The 26,493-nt window shown below is 47.3% G+C and overlaps 1 protein-coding gene across 2 annotated transcripts in view; it reads right to left on the bottom strand.

The window, feature by feature from the left end:
- LOC121499988 (tubulin-specific chaperone cofactor E-like protein) overlaps positions 1-26,493 on the bottom strand; it is a 157,661-nt gene that overhangs the window by 20,209 nt on the left and 110,959 nt on the right. For both annotated transcript variants that reach the window (XM_041771327.1, XM_041771326.1), the window contains 5 exons: positions 24,419-25,011; positions 22,068-22,641; positions 16,251-16,852; positions 8,309-8,870; positions 433-632 (listed from right to left, as the gene is read on the bottom strand). In XM_041771327.1, coding sequence (XP_041627261.1) covers positions 433-632; positions 8,309-8,870; positions 16,251-16,852; positions 22,068-22,641; positions 24,419-25,011 — 2,531 coding nt within the window. The remainder of the gene's footprint in view (positions 1-432; positions 633-8,308; positions 8,871-16,250; positions 16,853-22,067; positions 22,642-24,418; positions 25,012-26,493) is intronic.

Consider the following 26,493-nt stretch of genomic DNA (forward strand, 5'->3'; position numbering starts at 1 on the left):
CCATATTTTCCAGTTAAAAATGTCCTTAGCTAAGACAGCTACAAATGTCAGATTCACAGCCACCATATTTCCCAGCTATAGCCACATCAGAAGCTTTCAAACTAAGATTTACAGGTGAGGAAATCAGAAGGGCCTAGAGGGAGGCATGGAGGAGAGAGACACATGCTAGTGGAGCTCAAGTGCAGGAGGCCTTGCCAGAGCCAAGGACAGTGAGGAGGGCAGTGAGGCCCCAACTCGTTTCCTCATCGGTTCTCAGGGAGCAAGGGCCTCACCCAGCCTCTCCTTAACCTCTCTGCCCTGCCTCAGCTCCCTGCAGACCAGCACCATCTTTTCATAGGGAAGAGGGAAGAGCGGTCAACTGTGACCAAGCTCTTGGAGTGGAGGTGAAATCTGGCAGCCGGCGGGAGGGCCGGGCAAGGCTGGGCTGCCTACCTCGTAGTATTTGCCGTCGGCGTAGCAGCCACAGCTGTGGGGCAGGATGCAGCTCTTGCCGTTGAGGACGTAGCCAGCATCGCACTGGCAGCCCTCCACGCAGTAGTGGTTGCACTCACTCTTGAGGCGGATGGCGGCGCAGCGCGGTTGGCAGACACTCACGCAGCTCTCGTAGTGGCTGTTGGGAGGGCAGGTGACGGCTGGAACATAAGACACATGTCAGGCCTCGGGCGCTCACGAGGACTATACACGGTTCCCTCCTCAACTCGGGGAGACAGAGGCCTGGCGGGGAGTGAGCTGCGCCACCTCTTCTCACTACTTCTCCCTCTGCCTCTGGAAAGCCTCCATCTGACTCATTACTTCTTAAATGATGGACCACAGAGCTGATGAAGCTACTGGAGTTCCCTCACAGAATCTCTGTCCTCTGCTCTGCCTTGTGTTTTGAGGTCCATGCTAACCTGCTACCTTCACCCCACCTCCCGACATGCATCTCGACTTCAGCCGGGCACCCCTCATGGCCTTCGGGGGCCTTCACACTCATGCCTGCTTTTAGACCCTCACTCGTATTGATCTCCCTTATTAATACCCTCCTCACCCTCTAGGCCTACCCAAATTCCTCACTCCTCTAGCCCTAGGGGGAGCCCCCTCTTATTGGCAAAGCTCACCCCCACGGCCTTACACCAATGGCAACTCGCCTTCTCCGGAGAACTTCCACAGAATCTTTTCTGAACCAGGAATGCATAAACAGTAGGCCCCTGAGCTCCCGGATTTCTGAGGAGGCAAGTGTGTGCGGTGTGTGTGTGCGTGTATGTGTGTGTGTGTGTGTGTGTGTGTGTGTGTACTATTTTCTAATGTTTTCAAATCCGTGTGGATGATCTCATGGAAGGCAATTAGGGTCCTGGTGCAGGACCTACAACTCCGGAGCCAGGTGCAGGAGCCCGGAGCCAGTCACTTAGCCTCTCTGGGCCCCAGCTCCGTCTCTGTAAGATGCAGACACTCACAGCACCTACTTCATGGTGTGAGGGGAGGACTTCTGTGAGTCTGTGTGCCTAGAACAGCGCTTAGCACATACATGTTCAGGGTCACCCAATCATTAAAGACAGGTCTGCTTGAAAGTTCAATAGAGGCTATTATTTTAATCAGCTTACATGAAAAGCATGAGTACTATTATGTTGGAACTTCTCTCTCTCTCTTTTTTTTTTTTAAGATTTTACTTATTTATTCATGAGAGACACAGAGAGAAAGAGAGGCAGAGGGATAAGTAGGCTCCATGCAGGGAGCCTGATGTGGGACTCAATCCCAGGTCTCCAGGATCACACCCTGGGCCAAAGACAGGCACTAAACCACTGAGCCACCCAGAGATCCCCTTGGAACTTCTCTATACATATACAGGATACATTTGGGGCATATTCTATTTTTTTATATTATCTAATAGCAAAGATGGACTTTTTGGGTGCACAGTTCTATGGATTTTACATGCATAGGTTCATGTAACCAATACCACGATCTACTATATTTTTTTGGCATTTAACTTAAAAAGTAATACCCGCATGTGGGAGACAATGCAAGCAAGCCATGCAAGTAAAAGTGCAACAGAAAATCACCTCTGGTAACAGATTAGAGTCGAATCTTCCAGAAATCTTCTATGCATATGTAAGTATCCAGGTGTGTGTGTGCATGTGTGCATGTGTGTGCAACTGGGCACATGCATGTGTACATGCCATCCCCAGTTTTTCACATGCATGAGAGCATAATATACATATTTTCCTGCTCATTGCTTTTTCATGACTGTATTCCTTCCATTACCCTTGAATTACTGTTTTTGAACTGCTACATGGTGTGTGTGTCTCCTGTGTTTATGATGATGCTGCAGTGAAAATCCGTAGACATATATCTTTGACCTCATGAGTAAATGAATCTGCACAATAAAGTCCTGGAAGCAGAATTACTGGGTCAAAGGGTATGTACATTTAAATTTTTGAGAGATGCAACTGAATTGCCCTTTAAAGAGGCTGTGCCAGTTCATCCTCCTTCCAGGGCTACATAAGGAGGTTTATTTTCCCACATCCTCGCTGACTGTTTAGCATCTCACTGACTATTTAGCAACCTTCTGGTCCTTGGAAATATGAAAGATTAAATGTCATATGCAAATATGATATATATGTATCTCCATCCTGTTTAAGAATGGGATTTTTACCCAGAATATATAGAGAAGTCGTAAAACTCAACACAACAACAACAAAAACTCATTAAAAAATGGCCAAAGAACTTGAATAGACATTTCGCCAAAGACGATGATATATGAATGGCTGGTAAGCACATGGAAATGTGCTCAACATCACTAATCATCAGGGAAATAAATATCAAAACTAGAATGAAATACCAGCTCATACTCTGTAGGATGGCTACTATTTAAAAAACCCAGAGTTGGCAAAGATGTGGAGAAATTGGAACCCTCATGCACTTTGGAATCAAAAATGGCGCAGCTGCTGCAGGAAACAAGATGGTAGGCCCTCAAAAAATTAAAAAATAGAATTATCATGTGATCCAACAATTCCACTTCTGGGGATATATGCTCAAAAAAAATGGAAAGAAGCTTCTCAAAGAGACATTTATATGTCTCTGTTCATAGCAGCATTTTTCACAATAGCTAAAACATGAAAGCAATCCAAGCATCCCTGGACGGATGAATTGGCAAGCCAATGTGGTCTACATACACAATGGAATATTAGTCAGCCTTCAAGAGGAAGGAAATCCTGCAATATACCACAACATGAATGAACCTGGAGGATATTATGCTAAGTGAAATAAGCCACCCACAAAAAGACAGATGCTGTGTGATTCTACTTATAGGAAATATCCAAAGTCTTCAAGTTCATAGCGACAAAAAACAGAACAGTCGGCTGCCGGGGTGGGTGGGGAATGAGGAGTTAGTGTTTAATGGGTATAGAGTTTCAGTTTTGCGAGATAAAAAGAGTTCCGGAGAGGGATGGTGGTGGTAGCTGCACAACAATGTGAGTACTTAATGCCACTGAACTGTATGCCTAAAAATGGTTAAGACAGTAAATTTTATGTTCTGTATATTTTACCACAATAGAAAAAAATTGAAAAAATTACTATATCCTTAGTTTGAGTTCTTTGTGGGACTGATCATCTTTTCACTTGTTTATGATCCATTGATATGTCTTCTTCTGTGAACTGCCTGTGTCCTCTGCACATTTTGTGTTGTTGAATTTTTTTTATTACACTGTAAAAGCTTTTTAACAATTAAAAATAGACTTGTGTCTATCATGTGTTACAAAATATTTATCGCTTGGCTTTTAAATTGCTGCTTCTTTTATTTTTTTGCAGGGGAGGGGGATCTGTGTTCGATTATGCTTTTGCCATGTAGGAATTTAAATTTTTAAAGTTGTCGAATTTATCAGGTTTTTCTTATGGCTTCGGGCGTTTTGCTTAGAAAGGCCCTGTCTACTTCAGGATTACCAAAAACAAAAACAAAACTGCTTTTGTCTTCTCCTAGTACTTTTATAACTTACATTTTTACGTTTGATCTGGGTTCTGTCTGGATTTTATTTTTGGGTGAGGAGTGAAGAGGGATTTAGTAATTTCCCCCTTTCTATTTTGTCCTTTGTCCCTTTCCTATTTATTGAAGAACACGTTTTTTTTCCCCCCAGTAATTTGAAACTCCAGCTTTACGGAATACTAATTTCTCTTTAGTGTTTAGGCCTATTTCTGGATTTTCTCATCTTCCCACTGGTTGATCTTTCTGTTTATGTGCCAGTGTTAACTTGGTTTTGTTACAGAAGCTCGACAATACATTTTAATATCCGAGAAGATACACTACCTATTTAGAGATGCGCATTGTTGTTCCAAGTTTCCACTAGACTATAAACTATTTTATACTTCCAATTCTTCTGTGACACCCAAACAGTCCTGAGAACAGGGCAGGTAGGGTTAATAAACATTTGATTCTTGAGAACAAGCTTTAAAATTCCTAATACTGAGTTTCTCCACCCAAATGAAGTACCGAGAGAGTCGTGGGGGGGATGATGGTTCTACCCCTGGATTTCCACTGTGGTCCCATACACTGATTTATTTAGCCTTTGTGTCTTGAGGGGGACGTGGATACATGGATCCCCCTGAAAAGTGATGTAGAACAATGCAATGGACAATGGACTGGTTTGAGCCTTAGCTCTGCCACTAATTAGCGGTGCCACCTGGGCAGGTTACCTACTGTCTCTAAGCCTATTTCCTCTTCTGTAAAATGCAGGTGATGTCTCCCTCACCAAGTAGTTGTTAAGGTAAAATGAGGTGTGTTTTGCAAAGTTCCTAGTCCACTGCCTGATACCTCAATGACAGCTTCTGCTATTAATAGTGGGAACAGTTGTCGTCGGGGAAGAATTTATTCAACAAGAATTTATTGGATCTGCAGAGAAATCTGTAAGAGAAGCCCTAATTACCAGACATTGGATCCAGGACTCTGAATGGAAGGGAAAATGAAAATGATACCCAGCTCTGACTGAGCACTCACCAGGTGTCAACCGTGGGGTGGGACAGACTACGAGACACCAGCCCACTTCATTTTCACGGTGGCCCAGTAAAGTTGGAAGACACCCCCCCCCGACTTGGTCCTGTACAGAGGGTCCTGCACACCCCCTGCAGCATCGGGGTGGGGGTCCCCAGTCCCTAGAGCCCCTGGCCCACTCAGGGTCAGAGAGGCAGCACTGCCCAGTGGAAAGAGCCCTGCCTGTAGCCACTTTCCTTGGCAAAGTTCCTACATTTCTCTGAGCTTCACTTTCCTCCTCTAGAAAATGGGACTATTCATAGCACCTGCTTCACAGGGTGGCTGGTAGGAGAATATGAGTGGGGATTCGTATCGCACTTAGAATAGTGCCTGGCACGAAGTCAGAGCCAAGTCACTGTTAGGCGTTTGTGCTTTTCCTCTCCTACGACTTACTGTCCTCTCACCATCTACTAATTTAAGTCCCCCATTAGGAGGCTGAAGGAATGACACTTACCTGAATGAATCGAAGGAGGGGTTAGTAATGAAGAAGACTGACCTCCCTCACCCCCTCTAAACCTGTTCGGTTGACTCGGGTGAAGTTTTCCAATGCATTTACAAATAGGCAACTGAGTAAGAAATCATCAATTTCTTAATCAATAATTGGTAATAATTATCAATTTCTTAATAATAATGATCAATTATCCCATTGATAGAACAGCCAATGCCATTGAAAAACAACAGAACTTTGCCTTGTCACCAATAAGGGGTAAGTGTAACAGGCTGTTCTGGATTACCCCTTTTGTTCCTGAAAATGCCATTTCTTGTATGTTGACATGTGAGTGTTGGATTGGACTAATTCTTGGGGGCAGGGGGCTGTGAACCCTGCCCTCACTTCTCAGAGGTTCACGTCCCACCCTGCCAAAGAACACAGCTTTCCGGGTTCACCAGTCTCTCAGACGGAATGAGGAATGACTGAGTTAGGACTCAGTCTCCTGCAGCTTTTCTCTGCTTCTGAAATTCAAAATGGAAAACTCAGCTGCTCCAACTGTGCCCGCCCCCCCATCCCCACCCACATACCTTCTTTAAAGTATAATTTTTTCTCTTATTTTAGCATTTATTTTTTTTTTTTCAGTCACTACCAGCATCTATCTCCTCAGGAGCTCTCTTTCGGATCTTTGCCCCCGTCCTGACAGGCCGAGGTGGGGGCAAGTCTAACTGGAGCTCAGGCAGCCCAGCCTCAGCCCTGCTGGTGGGCAGCTGGTCTAGGCCGGGATGGGGCCCAAGGCCAATGGCGAGGCAGGACAGACTCTACTCTGAGTGCCTTGGCTAGAGCTCCCCATTACTATACATAACGGAGGCAACCCGTGTCTGTGCAGAAGTCTGAGGAGGGGAGAGGGAAGGGTTGTTGGTGGAAAAGCAGAAGAACAAGAAAAAATGGTCTTTATATCCTGAAGAGTCTTTGCAAAACTGTTTGCCCATCCTGCATTATTTTTAGCCCTACGGGTCCAAGCATGATAGAGGTAGGGGCACTTTCTTCCTCCCAGGTAGGGAAGAAGCTTCCCAACACAATTCCTTTTCCTTTCCACAAGTGACAAAAATTGAGACCTGTAACTTAAAGTGAGGCTTCCTGACATTAGCTCCTTCTAAAAACAGCTCTTGCCCATGAGTTCCCCATGCACTGCAGCTAGAAGCAGTGGTTTTAGGCATCCACTCTGCCCTGACCTGCATCACAGCCCCCCAGGGAATGGTTTAGCCACCGTGGCCCGACTACAGGAACAGAGGGAAATGCCCTACAGTAAGTCTCAAGAGGAAGCAGGCGGTCTCTTTCCCAACAGACTTTCCCTGCCTGTACCCCCAGGTCCTGGGGTCCAAAGCGTGGTTTTCTGATTTAGGTGAAGGCAAGCTCTCCGGCTCTCTGGTCACCACGCTGACCCCCAGTGAATCCAGAGGTGCTCTGGGGACTTCTCCAGACCCTGACTTGTTTATAGGCATATTTATTTCACTGAAGTCACCAAAGGCCCATTAGTCTGGACAGTCACTCCTGCTGGCATCATCCCCACCACCTCCCACTCAGGGACTGAGCCTGGCTAACAAGGTCCTGGCGTCCATCCCTCCCTCTCCTTACTTCAGCCCATCCTTCCCCCACAATCTACACAATTCCAATTATGTAGAATGTAAACCAGCCACGGGAACCTTAAACTACAATAGCGGTTCTGGGTTTTCATCAAAATCCCCTCTTTTTCAGGATGGAAAGGGAGCTTATTCTCTGGGACCCCCCACTGGATCACGTATTTAGGGTTCTGTGCACTCAGCATCCATCTGTAGCCTTTTCATACAGTTGGGCCTAGGAGAAATTTGCTATAGCTAATGAGATCAAGATGGGAAAATGGACCAAGGCAGGCTGGCCAAAGACCACTGGTGGTTTCTCTGCTCAGTCCTTTCCTATTAGGATATGCTCAATGCAGGCAGATTATTCTGGTACAGAGCACACCAATACATTGTATATGGGTTGACAGCATGAGCTTTGGGGTTAGAAGGTCGAATCCTGACTTTGCCACTGAGATTGTAGGACCTTAGGCAAGTTATTCAACTCCTTGGAGTCTTTGTTTCTCCCTGACTAATTGGGTTCCTGAGGAGAATAAACGAGATAATGTTGATAAAGTGTTTAGCACCCGACTTGGCTCAGAGCAAGCCATTAATATAACAACAACACCACTTGGCATGCATACAGTGTGTTATGCTTTCAATTACCTAATTTGATCCTCTGGATGTTTCTGTGGCATGAAGGGTGTAGGCAGCAGCATTATCACAGCATTATCAGGGGGAAGTTAATTGCTCCAAGGTCACACCGACCCTTAAGGACAGAGCAAGGCTAGAATCCAGGGGCTCTAATTCTTTTTCTAAGGCTTTTAACGTTCCACTATGTTTCTAACACTAAGACTGATGACATGTATGAATCAAACAGAATAGCACACTTCTAAAAGCATGGAAATTACTGGCATGGTGATGGGCCTGTGAGGTTCTAGAACAAACCAACCGCCTAACTATAACGTTTCCTCCCTTAGCCCTTTCTTAAAATTGTGTTGTGCCCTGAGCTGAGTCCAAATGCTGTACATGATGCTCTGGTGCTTTATGTACGTGATCTTATTTCATCTTTAGAGCAACACGTGAAATAGGTGCCATTATCCCCATCTTATGGATTAGGAAATGGAGGCTCTGAGAGGTTACATATCCTGTTGTGGATGTCAAACTCCATTCCAGGTGCGTGTCCTTAGCCGGCTCTGCTCAGTGGACTCCCACGGAGCTGGAAGCTGGCCCCCCCACAGCCACCAACCGAGGCAGGAGGAGAGAGAGGGAGGGGAAGGGACTCACAGCAGGATGTGTAATTCCTCCAGCCGGTCACAGAGATCCCCTGAGTCTGGCAGGTGCTGGCGTAGTTCTGCAGCCAGCTGCAGGCGGTCTGCACCGCGCCCCCATCGATGCACGAGTCAAACAGGCAGTTCTTGTAGAAGAAGGTGGGGTTGACTTTGCTGTGACACTTGGTGAAGCCCGCGTTCTGGTTGGGGATCAGGCCACACAGCTGCTGCACTTTGGAGAAGCCTTCCACCTTGGTGCAGGACGGGCAGCGGTCCCCACAGCCAACCTGGCAGAAGGTGTCCCTCTTCACCCAGCTCTGCCCAAACTCGCTGACGCTGGACGCCAGCAGACCCATGGGCATCTCCAGATCGTCGTCGGGGTTGCTGTTGTAGCGGCCACACAGGCCGGACGTGCCATTCTGCATGCTCCGAGGGACCGTGACGGACAGGAAGGTCTTCCAGTCATACACCACCTTCAGGCCAAACTCTGTCTCCACCACCACGTGGAAGCCGAAGGAAAAGATATTTATTTTCCCTTGGCCCAGCTTCAGAGGCAGATACAAGCGTTCGTTGTTGACCTACGGGGGAGACAGGGTGGCAGGAGAGAAATCAGGTTGGCCCAGAGAACACCCGCCGCTCCTGCCCATCCGTCTCTAGAGCGGCGGCCCAGAGGCAGGTCTGGCTGGAATCTCGGCGTGTAGGTCGTTCATGTCAGTCAACTCTTATTATTAGGATTTGAACAGACTTAAATGACTATCCTTTGTACACTAATACACCTATTTATTTCAGTGCCTTCTGTTTACATCGCATTATTCCCCCCAGGAGTTCAAACTGTTTTCTCCAAGGTAATGAGAGGGTAATAAGAATTCAATTAAAGTTTAGACGAAAACACCAAAATCTAGAACTCCAGTGTTTCTATTTCCAGCTGTCTTGCGGATTTGTTTTCAGTAAGCCCCAGTTGATTCATTCCTTTGGGATTTTTTTTTTTTTCTCCTGAAGAATGACTTGACTTTGCTGGTCCTTCGACCTGGGATGCCATTCTTCACCTGCCAACCTCCCTCTCTCCCCCCAGACCCTGCTCAGATGTCGCCTCTTCTATAAAGCAAGACTGTTTGAGCCTGTGGTGAGAATTAATCGCTCCCTCATCTGGGCAACCAGAATGTTATTTATGCTTGTGTTCTTCTTCACCTTTGGCCGGGATCAAGCACGTGTACACCGCTGTTGACGCCGGCATCACGATCTGCCTTATATTATGGTTAGTTGTCTACATTTCTGTCTCACCTACAAGATCAAGAGCAACTTGAGCGGAGGAACCACACTTTATTGATCTCTATATCCATCTTCCCCTCACTTCCGGCCGGATGCCCAGTGCAATGCCTCATGCTGAGAGGGCCCTTGACACGTGTTTCCTCCCATATATTTTTAATTCATAATACAAAGAAATCCCTTAACACACAACTCCAGAAATGCACTGCCCTTGTGCTATTTTGATTCAGACGAGCCAAATCCTATAGTCCTTGGCTGGGTGGGTGCATGATGGAAAATAAGACTACTGGGAGGGTCGGGAGAGCTGATCTTCTTTTCTCAAGAGGCAGGTGGCTGCGCCTCTGGGGGTGTTCTAAGATTGCTCCCTGACCAGAAACACCTTCTGTTCTGACCTTAATCTCTCCCCTGGCTGACACTCTCCCACCCCCACTGCTACTGCTTTGGTTCACACCCCCACCACCTTCACCTTGACTACTGAATACTCTCCTAACTGGTCTCTCTGCTCTATATTGCCCCTCATTCACTCACTATGCCACTCTAACAGCTTTTAATGCAATTGAAAGCCATAATCCAATACTTCACACCCTCTCCAACGCTTGAGTAAGATGTTTAATACACTCAGCATATCACAAGGGGCCCTCCAGGAGCTGCCCCTGTGTCTCTCAGACCCAACTCACTTACTTCCCCTACCCCAGCAATACCCAACACTTTGCAGTTCCCCAAATGGACCAAGTTGTGCCATTACTTTGCTGTGTGGGGGTGCTTTCTGGGTCTTGCCTGGGTCCCTCATCCTCAGATCCTCAGCCACTGTGACTGTGGGGTAACTATAACTCACAGCTGGTCTTGGCCGAATGGAAGCCCAGAAGGTCACAACCCCTCTCCATCACCTCCCCCCCAGGGTAGCCCTTGATCAATGACAAACCAGCCCAGGGGACCAGGGGACCAACTCTGTGTGCAGGTCATGTGCCAGAGCTCCTGGTGGCCGGGGCTGAAGCTGGTCTCTAGCTCAACCAGGTTCTTGTTGAGCGCTCTTCCCCTGGTACTTCCCTTACTTCCCTGAGAATCTCCATCTCAGACTCTGTCTCTAGGGAACCTGACCTACCCTAGCAATGATGCCCTTCCCCTTGTCTTCCCTCTCTATAGGGCAATGACCACCCTTCCCACTGTAACTCAACTATTTCCTCTTCTGTGAATATTTGTTTAGGCAGCATTTATCTAGTTATTTGGTACCACTATGTGCCAGGCACTGTGCTAAATGTTGGAATAAAGCACAGGCAGTGGCAGAGATAAATACATAAATTGATACTAATAATATCATCTGATAAAAGCAATGATAAAGATAAATAGATGCAGAGGCACCAGACTCAGCGGGGGCGACAAGATGCAAAAGATGATGTGCACACACGTGGTCCTAAAAGATGAGTAGTGTTGGCCAGTCAAGAAGGAATGAGAGGAAGAACAGAGAATTCCAAGAAAATGGCACAGCCCAAGCACAGGTCAACTGGAGAGAAAAAGCCTGATAAATAGGAAGAACCACAGCAAGTTAGTGCTGTTAGAGCATAAAATGTGGCCATGGGAATGGTAGGACATGAAGATGGGGAGGTGGAGAGGTCCTGGATCATGGAAGGTCTTGCATGCAATGTCACACATGACAGAGGCCGTGAGAACATGTCTGACAAAGACTCATTCATTTTGCAGAAAAAAAGTCACTGGTGACTTTAATAAGAGAACAGGAGTAGAACAAGGAGACAAGAAGTCAGATGACACAATTTAACAGCAAATTGGAGATATGGAAGCAGAAGTGGTTCTCTCCAGGGAACTGGAAAAGAAGGGGAGGAGAAGGACTGAGTAGAAGCTAGTGGTGAATTGGGGGCAAGGTTTGCTTTAGAACAAACATGTTTATGGGGACCTAATAGAGGAGGGAGAGGAGACGAAAGACAGGCAAGATCCCTAAGAGGGAAAAACACATGGACAGGTGGAGAGTCGCCGCGGAGGGGAGGGGATGCCTCATTCTCCACGCCCGGAAGAGAGGAGGCAAAGAGGATGGCGTGACATTTCAGGAGTGCAGGAGAGCAGAGCAGGAGGGAGATTGTGCCTGGGGAGCACAGCTTTCTCAACCAGGAGGCCCAGAGGAGTCCCTATGGGCCCTGTGTAGACATAGAACACAGATGTGGGAGGTCAGGGAGGGAAGCAGAGGCTGAGGAGATTCCCACCTGCCTTGCACACCCACACTAGCAACTAAAATCTGTGCATCCAAAGGCTCATGTGTGCCAGCCTGCTTTTCCTCCTGAGTCTCCTTGCATTCTGTATTCTCAGCTACAGGATGCCAAGCAGGAGGCCATACTTTGAGGGCCAGCAAAATGACCAGATTCAAGCCAAAAGGCTTGCAAAGTCTTCACTGCGTAGGAGCACCCTGAAAAAAAGGAATCCCCTCCACCTCAGATGGGCAGGCATGGCTTCTCTGCCTCTGAAGCCCCATGAATGCCACCACCATCCAACTTCACTGTCCTGTCTCTCTCTGTGAGTGACAAATGGAGGGAAAGAGGATGGACCTAGAGGGAGAGGAGGCACAGAAACGGAGAGGTTGGTACAGAAGCAGAGCCTGATGGACGGAGCAGGAAAACACAGAGGAGAACGAGAACAAGGCCTGGGGATGAGCGTCAGGAAACATATTTCAAACATTTAAGCATTAGGGATAAGACCACACACCAGATCTTTAGCAGAGAGATTTCCTTCACACAATTGGCCCTGATCTGCTTCTGTAGCCTCTTTAGCTGTCCTGAGAGGTCCCCTCACCCTCCACACTTTGCTGTCCCTCTGGATCTTCATGGATGTTTTCTTTTGCTAGAATGCTTTTATCTCATTCTCAGCCTGGCTGACAACCTCTGTCAAGGCTCAGATCTGGGTTATCTCTTCTAGAAAGCTTTCTCTTAACCCTCCCCCCACCCTTCTGGTTGGCCTAGGCGACCTGTACGCTCATGACCCTCCACATGGCAGATTTTTGGACCACTTATTACATCAACATAACCTGCTAACATGTCTGTCTCTCCTACTAGACTCTGAGTTTTCTTGAGACAGAAGTCATGTTTGATTCATTTTTCTCCCCCCAGAATTTGGCATGGAATAAGCATTCATATAAGCCCATCAAACTAAACTGAGCCAGGGTAATGCTCAAAACATCACTCTTCTCTGGTGGCCACAGGATTGCCAGTAAGTGAATAAAGACACTGGATGTGAGGGTCCTCCGGCCTTCCCCTCGCCTGGAACAAGAAGCACCTGGCTGTGCTGAAGCCCAGGGGCCATGGCAGGGGGGACAACCCATCTCTGTGGAGCTCTGGCTGTGGGTGGCTGAGACGTGGGCTGCTGCAGTACCCTCAGGAGTGGCTCACCTACCGCTGCTCACCCTGTAACCCTACCTGGGAAATAGCATGTTCATTTCTAGCATCCCTTGCCTTAGTGGATTTCCCTATATTCCTTTAGGACTGCTTAATGCAAGGAAAGGTCAGAACTATGAGGGACCCTGTGTCCCAAGGAATCACTTCCATGGCACTTCTACTTCTGGTAGCGCCAGCAGTAACCCTGGGGGTCCATGCTGTGTTTCACCCAACACTTCATTGCACACTGTCATTGTGATGGTCATTATTCTTGTCTCAGGGAGAGATGGTGACTAATAATAACATCACGGGAAAAACAAATGCAAATCATTGAACAAGCAGATCCTGTAATGCATATTAATAATTCAAAGTAAATGCTAAATCTATCCCCCAAGCCCCCAAATAAAAGAACCTTCAAGCATCCTGAACTTGATCTTCATGTCAGAGATTTGCAAGCTACACACTCTGTTTACAGCTTGGGCACTTAGGACATCTGGGTGACTTAGAGAGACGGTCCCTATGGGCTCCTTGGGTGGCCCAGTTAAATGTCTGACTTTGGCTCAGGTCATGATCTTGGAGTCCTGGGATTGAGCCCCTCATAGGACTCCCTGCTCAGCGGGCAGTCTGCTTGTCCCTCTCCGTCTGCCCCTGCCCCTTGCTCGTGCTCTCTCTCTCAAATAAATAAATAAAATCTTAAAAAAAAAAAAAAAAAGGAAAGAAAGACATGCCCTAGCTATGATTCTCCCCTCCATCCCTTTAATCAATTCCTCCTTGATGCCCATTACTCACTAATTACTCCCCTGTTGTAGGTTGAGCTATGTCCTCTGCCAAAAAAATAGGCTGAAGTCTTAACTCCTTCTCCCCCTGTACCTGCAAAGGTCACCTTATTTGGAAATAGGGCCTTTGCAGGTACAATCACGTTAAGCTGAGCTTGTACTGGATCACAGTGGGTTCTCTTTCAAAGACTGGCATCTTTAAAGGGGGAGAGCAACTTAGCACAGGAAACAGAAGGCGCAGAGGGAAGAAGGCCACATGCAGACGAGGCGGGGACCGCAGTTACGCTGCCACAGGCCAAGGATCGCCTACGACCGCCAGAAGCTAGGAGCTGATTTTGGATTCTTAGCCTCCAGAACTATAAGAGCATAACTTTCTCTTGCTTGAAAACACCTAGTCTGTGATACATTGTGACGGCAGCCCCAGGAAATGGATACTCCTTCCATCTCTATCACTTAATGGGGGAAGAAGCCAGCTGTGTGGTTCCCATGGCTCTTGCCTTTACCATGAATGCATCCCATGAGACCAGGGTAGGACACGTACCTGAAAGGTGACCTGACCCCTTAGGGCCTTGACCTGACAGCAGAAACCAAGAGGAGACACCACTCAGGGAGAGTGAGGAATCGGCCACCACAAAAGAGAGTAAGTGTTCAGGAGGCTCCAGTGGTGGGAAAATAACTCGGTCAGGAAACAGCCTGCAAGTCTCAGAGGTCCATATGCCTAAATGCTGAAGAGTGTGTGACATGAGGCAGAAAACGCAATTTCATAACACACTGCATGGGACAGGACCTATGAGCAAATTTTATTTTTAAAAGAAGAAAAAAAAACCCTATAAGGTAGAATGGTGGAAGGGTGTTGAATGCCAAGGAGACAAGGAACTGCATGAAAATGTATAAATCTAAGGGTAGAAATATATCAGAGGAGGAGAAAAAAGACAATACGATGCAAGCCACATGGACAACATGACTGATGTATTTGTTTTAACACATACGATGACAAAATGAAGTCGAGGACCGTTATTGCAATGGACAGCCTCAGCTATCCAGACATCTGTTGAAAGCCTCATGTGGCTAAAAGCAAGGCATCTGGTCTATTCCTATCTTGCCTCCGTGGCAATTTAATCTCACAGATTGATGAAGAAGTGGCCAGCAGCAAAATGAAAGTCCTAGGAACCATAGGAGAAAGGGGCTATTATGTCATCTCATTCATTCACTTGACAAATGTGTTGAATGTCGTGACATGCAGGGTGCTGTATGTTCATTTACCACAAAGATGAATTAGGTAGAGCTCCTGCCCTCAAGAAGCCCACAACTAGTATGAGCGAGTTAGACATAAGCATCCCCCTAGAATTACAATATGATTAATGCAGTCATGGGTAGAGGCACCAACTGTTCTGGGAAGCACAGAGGAAAGCAGTCAGGGTTTGGGTATAATATCCAAGGAAGGGAAGAAGAATGGGTACAGCGAGACCCCTACCTTAGATGCCAAGAAGGCAGATTCTTAGATAAACGTGAAAGGGAAGGCAGTTAGGAAGCTCCGAAGCCTCTCTTTGTCAGAGAAGGAGGGTAAGGCATTTCTGAGGATGGAAAGAGATCTGGAGAGCTGCTCAGGGAACTCCCCAGTAACAGCTCAGCATTTTTCAGAGAACGTATACGAAATAAAAAGGAGTCCCCTTAGAGATGAATTACACCACAGATAGTGAGGAGAGTGGCAAGAGGCCCACGCCCTGTATCAGCTCTTCCAGAAATGCTAAAGCGGAGCTGGTTTGTCAGTGTTCCCAGTTCCGCTCAGAGCAAGATCTGGGAGGAGGAGTGGCCGAGTGTGTGGTGGAGGCTGACGTCCTTAGGCCCCATGATGCGCTCACGGAGCTCCTCAACCCCTACCTGCCGTCCCTTCATCAAGGGAGAAGAGGGTAGGAAGAGGGGGTCTGAGGCCCAAGTAGGAGATTGTAGGAGAGCTACTGAGGGCTCCAGATGCGTGCAAGACTCCTAACTTCCCAGATCCCATGGGGACCAATGGAGGAGCCAGGAAGAGGTAAGAAGAAGGCCAGAGCAGGAAAATGTCATCTGGTCTCCACAAAGGGCAGGAGATGGACTGAGCAGTAGTACCACTTATAGGCATCTAAGCCATGCTAGACGTGTGTTCTCTTTTACAGATGGAGTGATCTTGGAGTCCTGGGATTGAGGTCCTCCTAGGACTCCCTGCTAAGGGGACACATTGCAATAGCCCAGCTGGGATTCGCATCTAGGTGGCATCTAGGAGAGTATGTGCTCTGCCCAACATACTCTGCTACGTTAGGAAAGATGCCAGTTCTGTTCCTAATTTGGTGCCTTGGGTAGAACATTTTTCTCTCTGAGGCTCAGTGTCCTTATCTGTAAGATAAAGCAACAGAAACTCTCCAGGGCCCCTCTCTGCTCCAACCTCCTAGGCTTTTCCTTGGATTCTAGACCAACCCTTTTCAGCTGCAGCCTGGCCAACCAACCCAGGACCCCCATCCTCACATCCCCACAACGTCTTTCCTGGTGTCTGGCCTGGACTACTCACCAGCACAGTGTGCTTGTAGGCCCTGTGAATCACAATGCTGTAGCCAAACACAGTCACATCCACCTGCTTGACCCACAGGGCCAACGACGGGTCCCGGTCCTCGTTCTTGGCTGTGACAATGAACTTGGGGAAAGCATCTGAGCTTGGCCTGCTTCCTGTGGTGCACAGGATGAGTGGGCAGCTGGTCTGGAAGTCAAAGGCGAAGCCATCAAAGGTCAGATAGTGGCCATAGCCTGAGACGATGCAGGAAGCGTCGGTGCGGGGCTGGCAGTAGTACAGGCCTCCTTCCTCCATGCAGTACTCATCCCCTTTGCACGGGATGCTCTCACAGTGGACACTGTTATCTGTGCCGTTGCAATAGCAGAAGATCTGACAATCCAAATCCACCCAGAAGGTCTCATTGGTGGCGAGCTGGTGCCCCTCAAAGTTGCAGCCGCACTCACTCTGGGGCACACACTGGCTGCCTAGCAGGGCATAGCCCTCGTCGCACTGACACCCCTCCGAGCAGGTGTCCACACAGATGGGGCCCAGGGCCAGCGTCTCACAGGTCTCCATGCATGTCACACACTCCTCGAAATGGCTGTTCTCCGGGCATTCCAGAGCTGGGGGTGGCCAAGGAGAAGACAAACTTGAGAAAGGGACAGAGGTCAGAGACAGAGTGTGCCTGCGTGCACTCGCTGGATGCATGTGGTGGGTATGTGTGCATGCTGCTGAATGTACGTTGTGCTCAGCACTACTGTCATCCTCATTTGGGGGTGACCAGAGGCTCAGTGACCCCCTCATGGGCTCATGTGTTCCTGGTGTACTTTGCTCTTCAGGTAGAAGATTCCTGCGTGAGCACCCGCTTGCTAAGTGCTGGGCATCGTTGTAGACAGTTTGGTGTAACTTTGCTCAACCACTGGGAGGTAAGCAAAGTCTTAATATCATCTCTGTCTTACAGATGAAAAACTGAAATTGAGGAATGAAATCCAGCCCATAAGTACCAGAGAGATTTGAATCCAGATCTCTCAATGTGAAGTCCCCTGACTCGACACTGGAGAGAGAGTGTCCTGGAAAGAATCAGTGCTTTGGGGCCATCTCTATGGATACCATCACTTGTGGATACCTCACTGAGCTCAGTTTCTTCTTTTCTTAAATAAAGATGATACTAACCTAGCACAGTCACTCTGAGGATTGATGACCTGACATATTAAGTCTACGGTAGAGTCTCAGTAAATAGAAAACCTCTCTCCTATTATCACTTCCTTCTATTAGGATATACTTTTATGAAGGCGTTTTTACTCTACAGATTGGCTTTCTCTTTGCCTTTCATTTCTCTGTTCCTGGTGCCCTCAGATCTTTTCTACCTCCTCACCCATGGTCACCCCCACCTTCTTTGCTCACATTCTTTCCCCCACCTGGAAGGACCTCCCAAAGCCAAATCCCACACATCTGTCAGGACTCATTTCATATTGCACTTCTGCCTGGAAGTCTTCCTTGGTAGATCACATCTCTGAGTCACCAAGTACAGCACATCATATGATAACAGTATGCGCTACTCATTCTGGAGCTCCGGGTCATCTTCCCATTTCTCTTTGATATTTTAGTCTGCCAAAATTTGACCTGGGCAGGGCATGGATGAAACCAGGAGCCAGAAGAAATCTACCTACAAGTCTATGTACTCTAAAGATCTGCAAAGATCCCCACTATCCCCAGGGACGATAGGTACCTATTCTTTAAAACTTTCTTTAGCTTTTATGCATACCATCACTCCTTAATAGTGTTTTACAATCCAAGGACAGAGAGGACACTACAGAGAAATAAATTGCATGGCAATAATAGCTCTGCCCACAAGTACCAACTCAACAGTTCTGCACTACGTACTGAAAGCCAATCCTTTTTCCTCTGGGCTAAAGGACTATCTCCACTCCCGTTGACTACAATACCATACGGCTTTGGAGTTGAAGGCTAGTTCAGCACTGATTAAAAATGTCCGTATAGAGGGATTTTCACATTTGTCTCTAAATTATGAATGTTATAACATTGACTGCAGGTTTATGGTGATAGCAAATAACATGACTTATTTAAATGGCTCTCACTTTATGACTTATTGTGTTGTCTGAATTTGTCTGAAAGTCTGGAACATACAGACGTGAAGTAATAAAACTTCCCCTGGCCCCTGAAATGCCTCTGTGAAATTATTTAATTGAGCAGCTTGGCTCTGCCAACAGGAGGGCTGGTTAAAAAAAATCTCTGAACACAGAAGCAGTAGTTGTCTCTCACTAGGCTCAAAGAAGATTGTGTTTCTGATTTGCAGCTGTTACTCAGCCCCATCCTCGCTCTGCAAGACCCTGACCAGATTAACCCCTGAGTACTCAAGTCTTTCTTGATCAAATATGTACCCTCTGGTCCCTCTGGTCAGACCCATGTGCATAAGGTTTGGCTGAGACATGCTGGGGGATGCCTCAAACTTGAGCCCTGACCCTCCACCTGAGGAAAGCATGTTCTCCATGGCTGCTTTTGTCCACATGCCTCTCTCTTAAAAAGGCACTTAAAAGAATTTCCTCCAGCTCTGCAAAGGAGGAGTGGTGAGAAGCTATTCCCAGCAGCCATCACACCAGGAAAAGAGGGATTTACCCCCATTTCACCACATTTTGTACCCACAATGCCACCAAATTGTGCTCTGTGTAGTACAAAAGCAATCCAGAAACACTTCCCGCTGGGTAGAGTTCATAGTCTGAGAGGACAGCAAACATGGCCAGGCAACAAAATGGATTTGGCAGGGGGCAGACTCAGTAACCCTGTACTGTGAATGAACTCCAACGAGAAAACTGATAGCAGGAGCAGGGACAGAGATCATAGTAGATAAGCTGCAGAAAAGACCAGAGAGGACATGGAGGTAGATTTAAACGGTTTGGGAACATATTGCAAGGTCCCACTAGATGTGGTGGTCAGGAGAAACAGTGGAGCTTTTCTTCCTGTAGGTGACATATGAATGCTCTCAGAATTCCAGCTTTATAATTCACAACATCTGCTATTAATTCCTCCTTGGTGTGGTTAAGGGTCACCAAGAATGTCACTACCTTCTCTGAGATGACAGCCACCAAACCATCCACATGCTCCTTGGGATCCTAAAGCTCAGAAACCAGAGATTTAAAAAGAGAAGCCTGTGTATGTGTATGCAATGTGTGTGTGTGTGTGTGTGTGTGTGTGAGAGAGAGAGAGAGAGAGAGAGAGAGAGAGAGAGAGAGTTAATTCTTAGCTCTAAGATGTTTCTGTTAAAAGGGCTTAGTAGCAAAGCAAGAATACTTCCATAGCAATGGATAAGCCTTACCCAGATCTTGGTTTCTAGGAACATTCCCCACTGAGCAGAATTAGAGCTTCTTGGAGCAATGGCTGATTCTAGTCTGGGGCAGGGAAGGTTACAGAAATGAATGTAGAGAATCTTGTTTCCCAGAAAGTAAGAAGGTGATCAAGGCACACCAAAAGGACATAGAAGGCAGCCTGAAGGGCTCCCACAGGCCAAGTCGGGGAAAATTTTAACACCAAAATCATGAACAAATGTAATATGAAATATAAATAATTGAAAAAATAGGAATTTGGATGTCCATATTGATAAGATCTATGATTGACACTTAGGTTGCTATGTGTCCATCCATAGCCGAATGGATAAAGACGTGGTATATATACATACAATGGAATATTACTCAGCTATTGAGAAAGAATGAAATCTTGCTATTTGCAATGACGTGATTGGAGCTAGAGTGTACTATGCTAAGTGAAATAAGTCAGTCAGAGAAAGACAAATACCATATGATTTCACTCCTACGTGGAGTTTAAGAAACAAAAGAGATGAACAAACAAAGAAAAAAGAGACAAACAGAAAAAACGGATTCCTGAATACAGAGAACAAGCAGGTGGTTGCCAGAGGGGGACGGGAGGAGTGGTGAAATAGATAAAGGGGGTTAGAAGTATACTTATTATAGTGATGACACTGAGAAATATATGGAATTGTTGAATCATATTATATAGCTGAAACTCATATAACAAGGTATGTTAATCATACTTTGATAAAAAGATGATTGAGATAAGATGGACAGATGGATGGATGGATGAATGGAGGGATGGATGGATGGGTAATAGATGGATAAACAGGCAGACACACAGAAGAGAAGGGACGTCTCTTGCTTATAGCAGAATGATATCTATGGTTTGCTAAAAGTGGACAGAGTGCTGGAGCTGGAAACCATCAGCTTGTAATGATCATGCTAAAGAGCAATACAAGCAAAGATCATCAATGGACACTAAATTGAGGTGGGGGATTTCGATATCAGCCTATAGTTAGCATTTTGCCTCACTTGCTTTACCATCCTCTCTCACAGTCTCTGCAAGATACTTGCATGTTCTTAAAGTATCTCCCACAGAGTGGAGACATTTGACAACATCTGACCAGGGGGCCAGCATGCCCATCACCACTGAGAGGTTGGACAGAGCATGCATTACATGTGATGGGATACCACGAGAAAACACATATCACCTATGCAGGAGTCTGAGAGGGCATGCACAGCAGAACCTAATCATGAGGAAACACCAAACCTAAATGGAGGGCCATTCTATTTTAAAAGCTAGAAAGCTGTATTCTTTAAAAATGACAATAAAAAAGAGAAAGAAAGCTAAGGGGTTTTTCTAGATTAAAGAAGACTACAGAGATGTGATAACTGTAAACACAACATGTGGTCCTGGACTAGATCTGTATTGAGAGGTGGGTGTGGGGGGCATAAAGGACTTAATGAGTCAATTGACAAAATTGAAATATGGATATTAAATGATGGTATCAGTGTTAAATTTCCTAAGGTCAGTAACTATACTGTGGTTCTGTAAATGAGTGTCATTATCCAAAGGAAATATACACTGAAGTGTTTAGGGGCAAAAGGGGTGTGAAGTACCCAATTTACTTTCAAATGCAGAGAGAGAGCTCAAGAGAGAATGATAAAGCAGATGGGGCAAAATGTTAACTGTGGGTTAATCTGGGTAATGGGTATGGGTATGCAGATAGCCTTGCAACATTTCCATAACTTTGCAGGTATTTCAAAATAAAAAGTTCTGAGAAATAAACCGACTTAGATAATAAAAGGAAATATTGTGGAAGAGAGATGAACAGATGTAGATGATGGAATCCTAACGGTGCCATAGGTTTTGGTTTTGGTTTGGGGCTGATCTTTTTGGTGAGAAAGGGATGGGGTGTGGCAGCTCTTGCTCCAGGCATGGGTCCTGCCCTCTCCACCACTCCTCCTGCCTCCTCCGGTCTCCCCCATCACCAAAGGGTGTTGTATGCCCGCCTTCTCAGCAATTATTCTAATTACTACTAGCCCTGCCACCGCCCTGCTGAGAGGGGTCAGATCCCCTGGGGACAAAATGAAAAAACAGCAACGTGGGACTCTCTTCGTAGCCATTGTGGGGCTTGCCCCCAGGGAAAGTGCTAATCTCCACTCGGTGAAAGGCACTCTGATGGATCGCCTTCTGTTGAAAGAAGGAAGCCGTTCTTTGCCAAGAAAGGAGGCACCAATGGAGCCATCACAAAGGCTTCCAGTCTTTGATATGACATGGATCCTCCACGAGCTAAAACCAAGAGTCAATAGGATGGCTAATCCTTCCACAATGAAGAGACACCGTGTTATGAGAAACAGAAATGAAGGTGAGAAACAGTTCTGGTTTGGGGTGAGGGGCCACCCAAAGGACCCAGGCGACTAGGAAGGTACCCACAAGAATCAGACTGCCCTTGAGTTCAATTCCGCCCCCTCCCAGGTGTCCTCTCGCATCCCGGAGCCCCGAACTTACGGCAGAAGTCATAGGTCCGCCAGGGGCCCACCTCCACATCGGCGTTCTTGCAAGCGCTTGCATACCGGGCCACCGAGTCACAGAGCTCCGACTCGTTGCCTCCGCTCTGGCAGAGGCGGAAGAGGCAGGTGCGGTAGTAGGCCGTGACGTTGACCACCCCGTGGCACTCGAGGAAGGAGCTGTTGGAGGGGTCGTTGATGATGCCACACCTGGAGCGGCTCCGGTAGAATTTGAGCAGCTCCGAGTCGTTGTTGCAGGCCTTCAGCAGATCCCCGCACTCCCCGTTGCAGATCTCCTCGAAGGTCGTCCAGCTTTCCAGGAACACCGCCAGGTTGTCCGTGCACTTGCCGTTGGGGAGGCAAAACTCATCGCTGGCGTTGGCATTAAAGAAGCCACACAACCCGCCGGTGCAGTTGAAGTAAGTGGTGGAGAGCCGGATGTACAGCAGGCCGATGTCCGAGTACTGGACGGTCACTATGCCCCGGGACTCTACTGTCGTGCTGTTTTTGTTTCGATAGATTTCCAGCTTCCCCGAAGGATGGAAAAAAGGTAATTCCACTTCCTGCCCGTTCAGCTGAAAAATCAAATCACTGTCATCAATTCCAGATGCGCACAGGGTACCCACAATTTCCTAGGCTATGAAATGAAGACGTGGTTCTGCCCGGGGGCTCGCCCTTTGAGAAATGTCACGAAGCTGGCGGGCTATGGAAACCACACTGACATACACAGACTGCTTCTTCGGGGCCATCTCCATTTCTTTCTTTCTCGACTCCTCGGATTCAACATATTTGCATACTATTTGCATATGCGTAAGACCCTAAGCAAGCCCAAAACAAAAGTGAAATGTGAGCAAACATTGTCTTGAAGTATATGTGGCTCCTTCCATCTGCCTGACAGCTCCACGGATGGCACCCTTCCTTCCCCATCTTTCTGGCCCCTTCCTTTCCTTCCAATCTGACTGTTCCTGTGTCCCAGCCCCTTGGGGACATTTATATCTAATTATCTAGCGTCCACCCATCTATCTAGCTTCCACTGTTTACTATTCTTTTAATAAATTGATCTCAGACAGTGTGGCGTGGGAATGAAAGCAGCCTCTTCGGTTTGTGGATGTGTGTTTTCCAATCTCCTGGCACAGGACTGCGTGGACTTCTGTTTTCTAAATTAGATCTCCTGGGCACCTGGGTGGCTCAGTGGTTGAGCATCTGGCCTTGGCTCAGGGCGTGATCCCGGGGTCCTGGGATCAAGTCCCGCATCGGGCTCCCCACAGGGAGCCTGCTTCTCCTTCTGCCTACCTCTCTCTTTATATCTCTCATGAACAGATAAATAAAATCGTTAAAATAAATAAATAAATAAATAAATAAATAAATAAATAAATAAATTCTGTAATTTTACAAAATCCATGCTGGCCTGGGAGCAGGGAGATCCACCTGCCATCATACCAGCTCCACCCCCACTTAGCTGTGAGGTCCTTGTCCCTCACTTAGCCCTTTGGGACCTTCATATGCAAACAAATAGTGGCACTAGGTGACCCCTAATGATCCTTCTAGAACAAATGATCTGGATGCCTAATGATGAATATTTTAGACCAGGTCAGAGGGACAGGAGGTGCTCCTGCAGGAGCCGTCTACATTACCCCTCATAGGTTCCCATCTACAGGTAGGAGAGTCTGTATAGTACAGAGTCAAGAGTACAGACTTTGAAGCCAGCCTGCCGGGGCTCAAATGCCACTTGATGGCTGTGTGCCCCCGAGGAAGTTACTCGACCTCTCTGTGCCTCACTCTTCTCACAGGTAAAATGTCAATGAGGATGAAAACATATCCCTCATGGGATTAGGTGTGATACTGCTTAGAATAGTGCTTGGCACGTAGTAAGCGTCTGATAAGCATCGGCTGTTATGCAGAGCTAGTCCTGCTGTAGCTATGTCTAATTTGAGAGATTCCAGCCTCACTTTGTTTCACATCCCCCCTCACTACCCCCCACCCCAGCCCGAGAAACTGATTTGGTGCTGAATGTTAGAAAATGTGATTTTACAAAATCCATGCTCGCCTGGGAACAGGGAGATCCACCTGCCATCATGCCAGCTCCACCACCACTTAGCTGTAAGGTCCCTGTCCCCCACTTAGCCCTTTGGGATCTTCATATGCAAACAAATAGTGGCACTAGGTGACCCCTAATGATCCTTCTAGAACAAATGATCTGGATGCCTAATGATGAATATTTTAGACCCATTCGGAGCCATTGCCTTCCTGGAATCCACTCGTGGTCGGAGGCAGAGAGGCACGCCTGCAGAACACAGCTCCTTCACTTGGCCAGACTCCTCAGAAGAGCCTCCAGGGCATCAAGAGTCTTACCTTGACTTCTGAAGCGCCGACGCCTCCTATCTTGACCTCCTGGTCGGCCACCAGGATGCGGACACCTCGCAGCCAAGCAGGCCCCGCATCGGGCTTCTTCTTGTTAATGTCGATTTCTACGTACTCGGGCCGCTCGGGGCAGGTCTTGAGGAGGGTGTAGGAGAACTCGGCGGGGAAGGCGTAGGCGGCGCCGTCGAAGGTGTGCAGCACCTGGTGCTGGCTGAGCAGACACACGGTCTCGCGCTTGGGGAAGCAGCCCTGGTAGCCGTCCTCCACGGCGCACACCTCCCCGCTGCGGCAGGTCTTGTTGAAGCAGTAGACGTCGCCGCCCTCCTCGCACAGGCACTGCACCGTGCAGTTGGCCGTGGCCCAGAAGAACTCCCCCATGGTGTAGTAGTGGCCGTCGAAGTCACAGCCACACTTGTGCAGTGGGACACACTGGCTGGTGCTGAGCACAAAGCCTTCGTTACACTCGCAGCCCTCCGTGCATGGCGTGGCGCAGTTCTGGGAGGCCGTCAGGTCGGAGCAGGTGTCGGGGCAGCTGCTGGTGCACACGGAGTAGTGGCTGAAGCTCGGGCACTGCAGCGTGGACACTGACGTGGGGGAGAGGAGAGAACGTGACAGCAGGTGAATGCCCCAGGTGCCAACCACGGGGATCCAGCACGCACAGGGGCTGCAGGAAGGGCGCTCCTTCTGGACCATTTAGCTCCTAGAATGAGGGCCCAGCGGCCACTCATCAGGAAAGAGACTTGAGGTGGTGTCTGTAGAAACAAGCTCCAATGCTTTGTGATCACCACTGGGAAACGTGATTGAACTGTGAACTTGACTCTCATTGGATCATCTTGACTGAATTAAACCAGGTTGCTGACCTGACTAGACTGATTGGTCAACTCTGATTAATGAATGGATGACCTACAACCATCAGGATGCCTTAAGATCTTCGACTGATGGACCTAGAGGTTGATCTGATCTTAAACAGCCCGGCCCATTCTTAGGAGAAAAAAACAGATCCAACTTGCAGGACAAATGAAAAATGTAACTGTGGGAGCAGCCGCTTGAAAACATGAAATTTCTAACAGGGAGGACACTCGAAAATACCTCGTTGGGCAGAGAAGGCTGTGAAAATGAATACTCTGCGGTCTTAAAAATAAGAAAGAACCTTGGTTATCTGAGGATTATGTGCGCACCTGCTCCTCCAGACTAGGTTGGAAATAGATGCCTTCTCAAGGCCCTTTTTGCCTCAGAAATGTCGGTTCTTATTTTAAGTCCATCTGAGTCTACATAAATATTTGAGTCGGGTTGACTGCAAGAGGCAGGGGCTCAAGGGACTGGTAAACTAGCTGTCTGGATCAACTAGAATTCATCCCACTAACATGAGAGAGGTGGGGGGAATGTGGAAGGTAGGAAAGTAGTACCACTAGGGGAAAAAAATAGCCATTATGGGCAATTTAGTTAGGATTGTGGATGCTCTTAGATTATACAAGGGTCTTAGATTATACCAAAAAAAAAAAAAAAAAAAAAGCCACAATCTCAAGTTGAGTCAGGATTTGGATGCTCCAGGCATCATAGAGGCTAGTCAATCACACAACGAAGCAACAAGAAAACACTGTCTCTTAGAGTTTTGATCAATTCTCTAAGAATTGAAGCTGATACATGATGATTTTGTGAATCCAATAGACAGTGATAGGGGAAAAAAAAAAAAAAAAAAAACCTCCCTTTAGCCTTGGAACCGAACGAAACTTTGAAAACTTCTCATCTGCATGGGAATCTAAAATGAATGGATATAATGTTCTGTGTGCTCACGTGGAGAAAACCAAAGGCCAGGAAAAGAACAGAATTCTGAGAAGCTGTTCTTTTGTTGGCTTATGTTAAGAATTTACATAACCAGGAAAAGAGAGGTTTACTTGGGACAGAAGGGGAGAACAAGACGACTAAATGGTACAAAACACTTAATGGAAAAGGTAGGTCTAAAGAAACTCAACTTTCCCACACTGTTGGGGCTTTCCCTAACTGCTTAGCATTTCCGAAAAAGGGTTTCCTTTCCCGATATTCTATGCTCCCTGGCTGCAGCCCTT

Source organism: Vulpes lagopus, chromosome 10 (genome assembly GCF_018345385.1).
Source record: "Vulpes lagopus strain Blue_001 chromosome 10, ASM1834538v1, whole genome shotgun sequence".
Taxonomy (NCBI): domain Eukaryota; kingdom Metazoa; phylum Chordata; class Mammalia; order Carnivora; family Canidae; genus Vulpes; species Vulpes lagopus.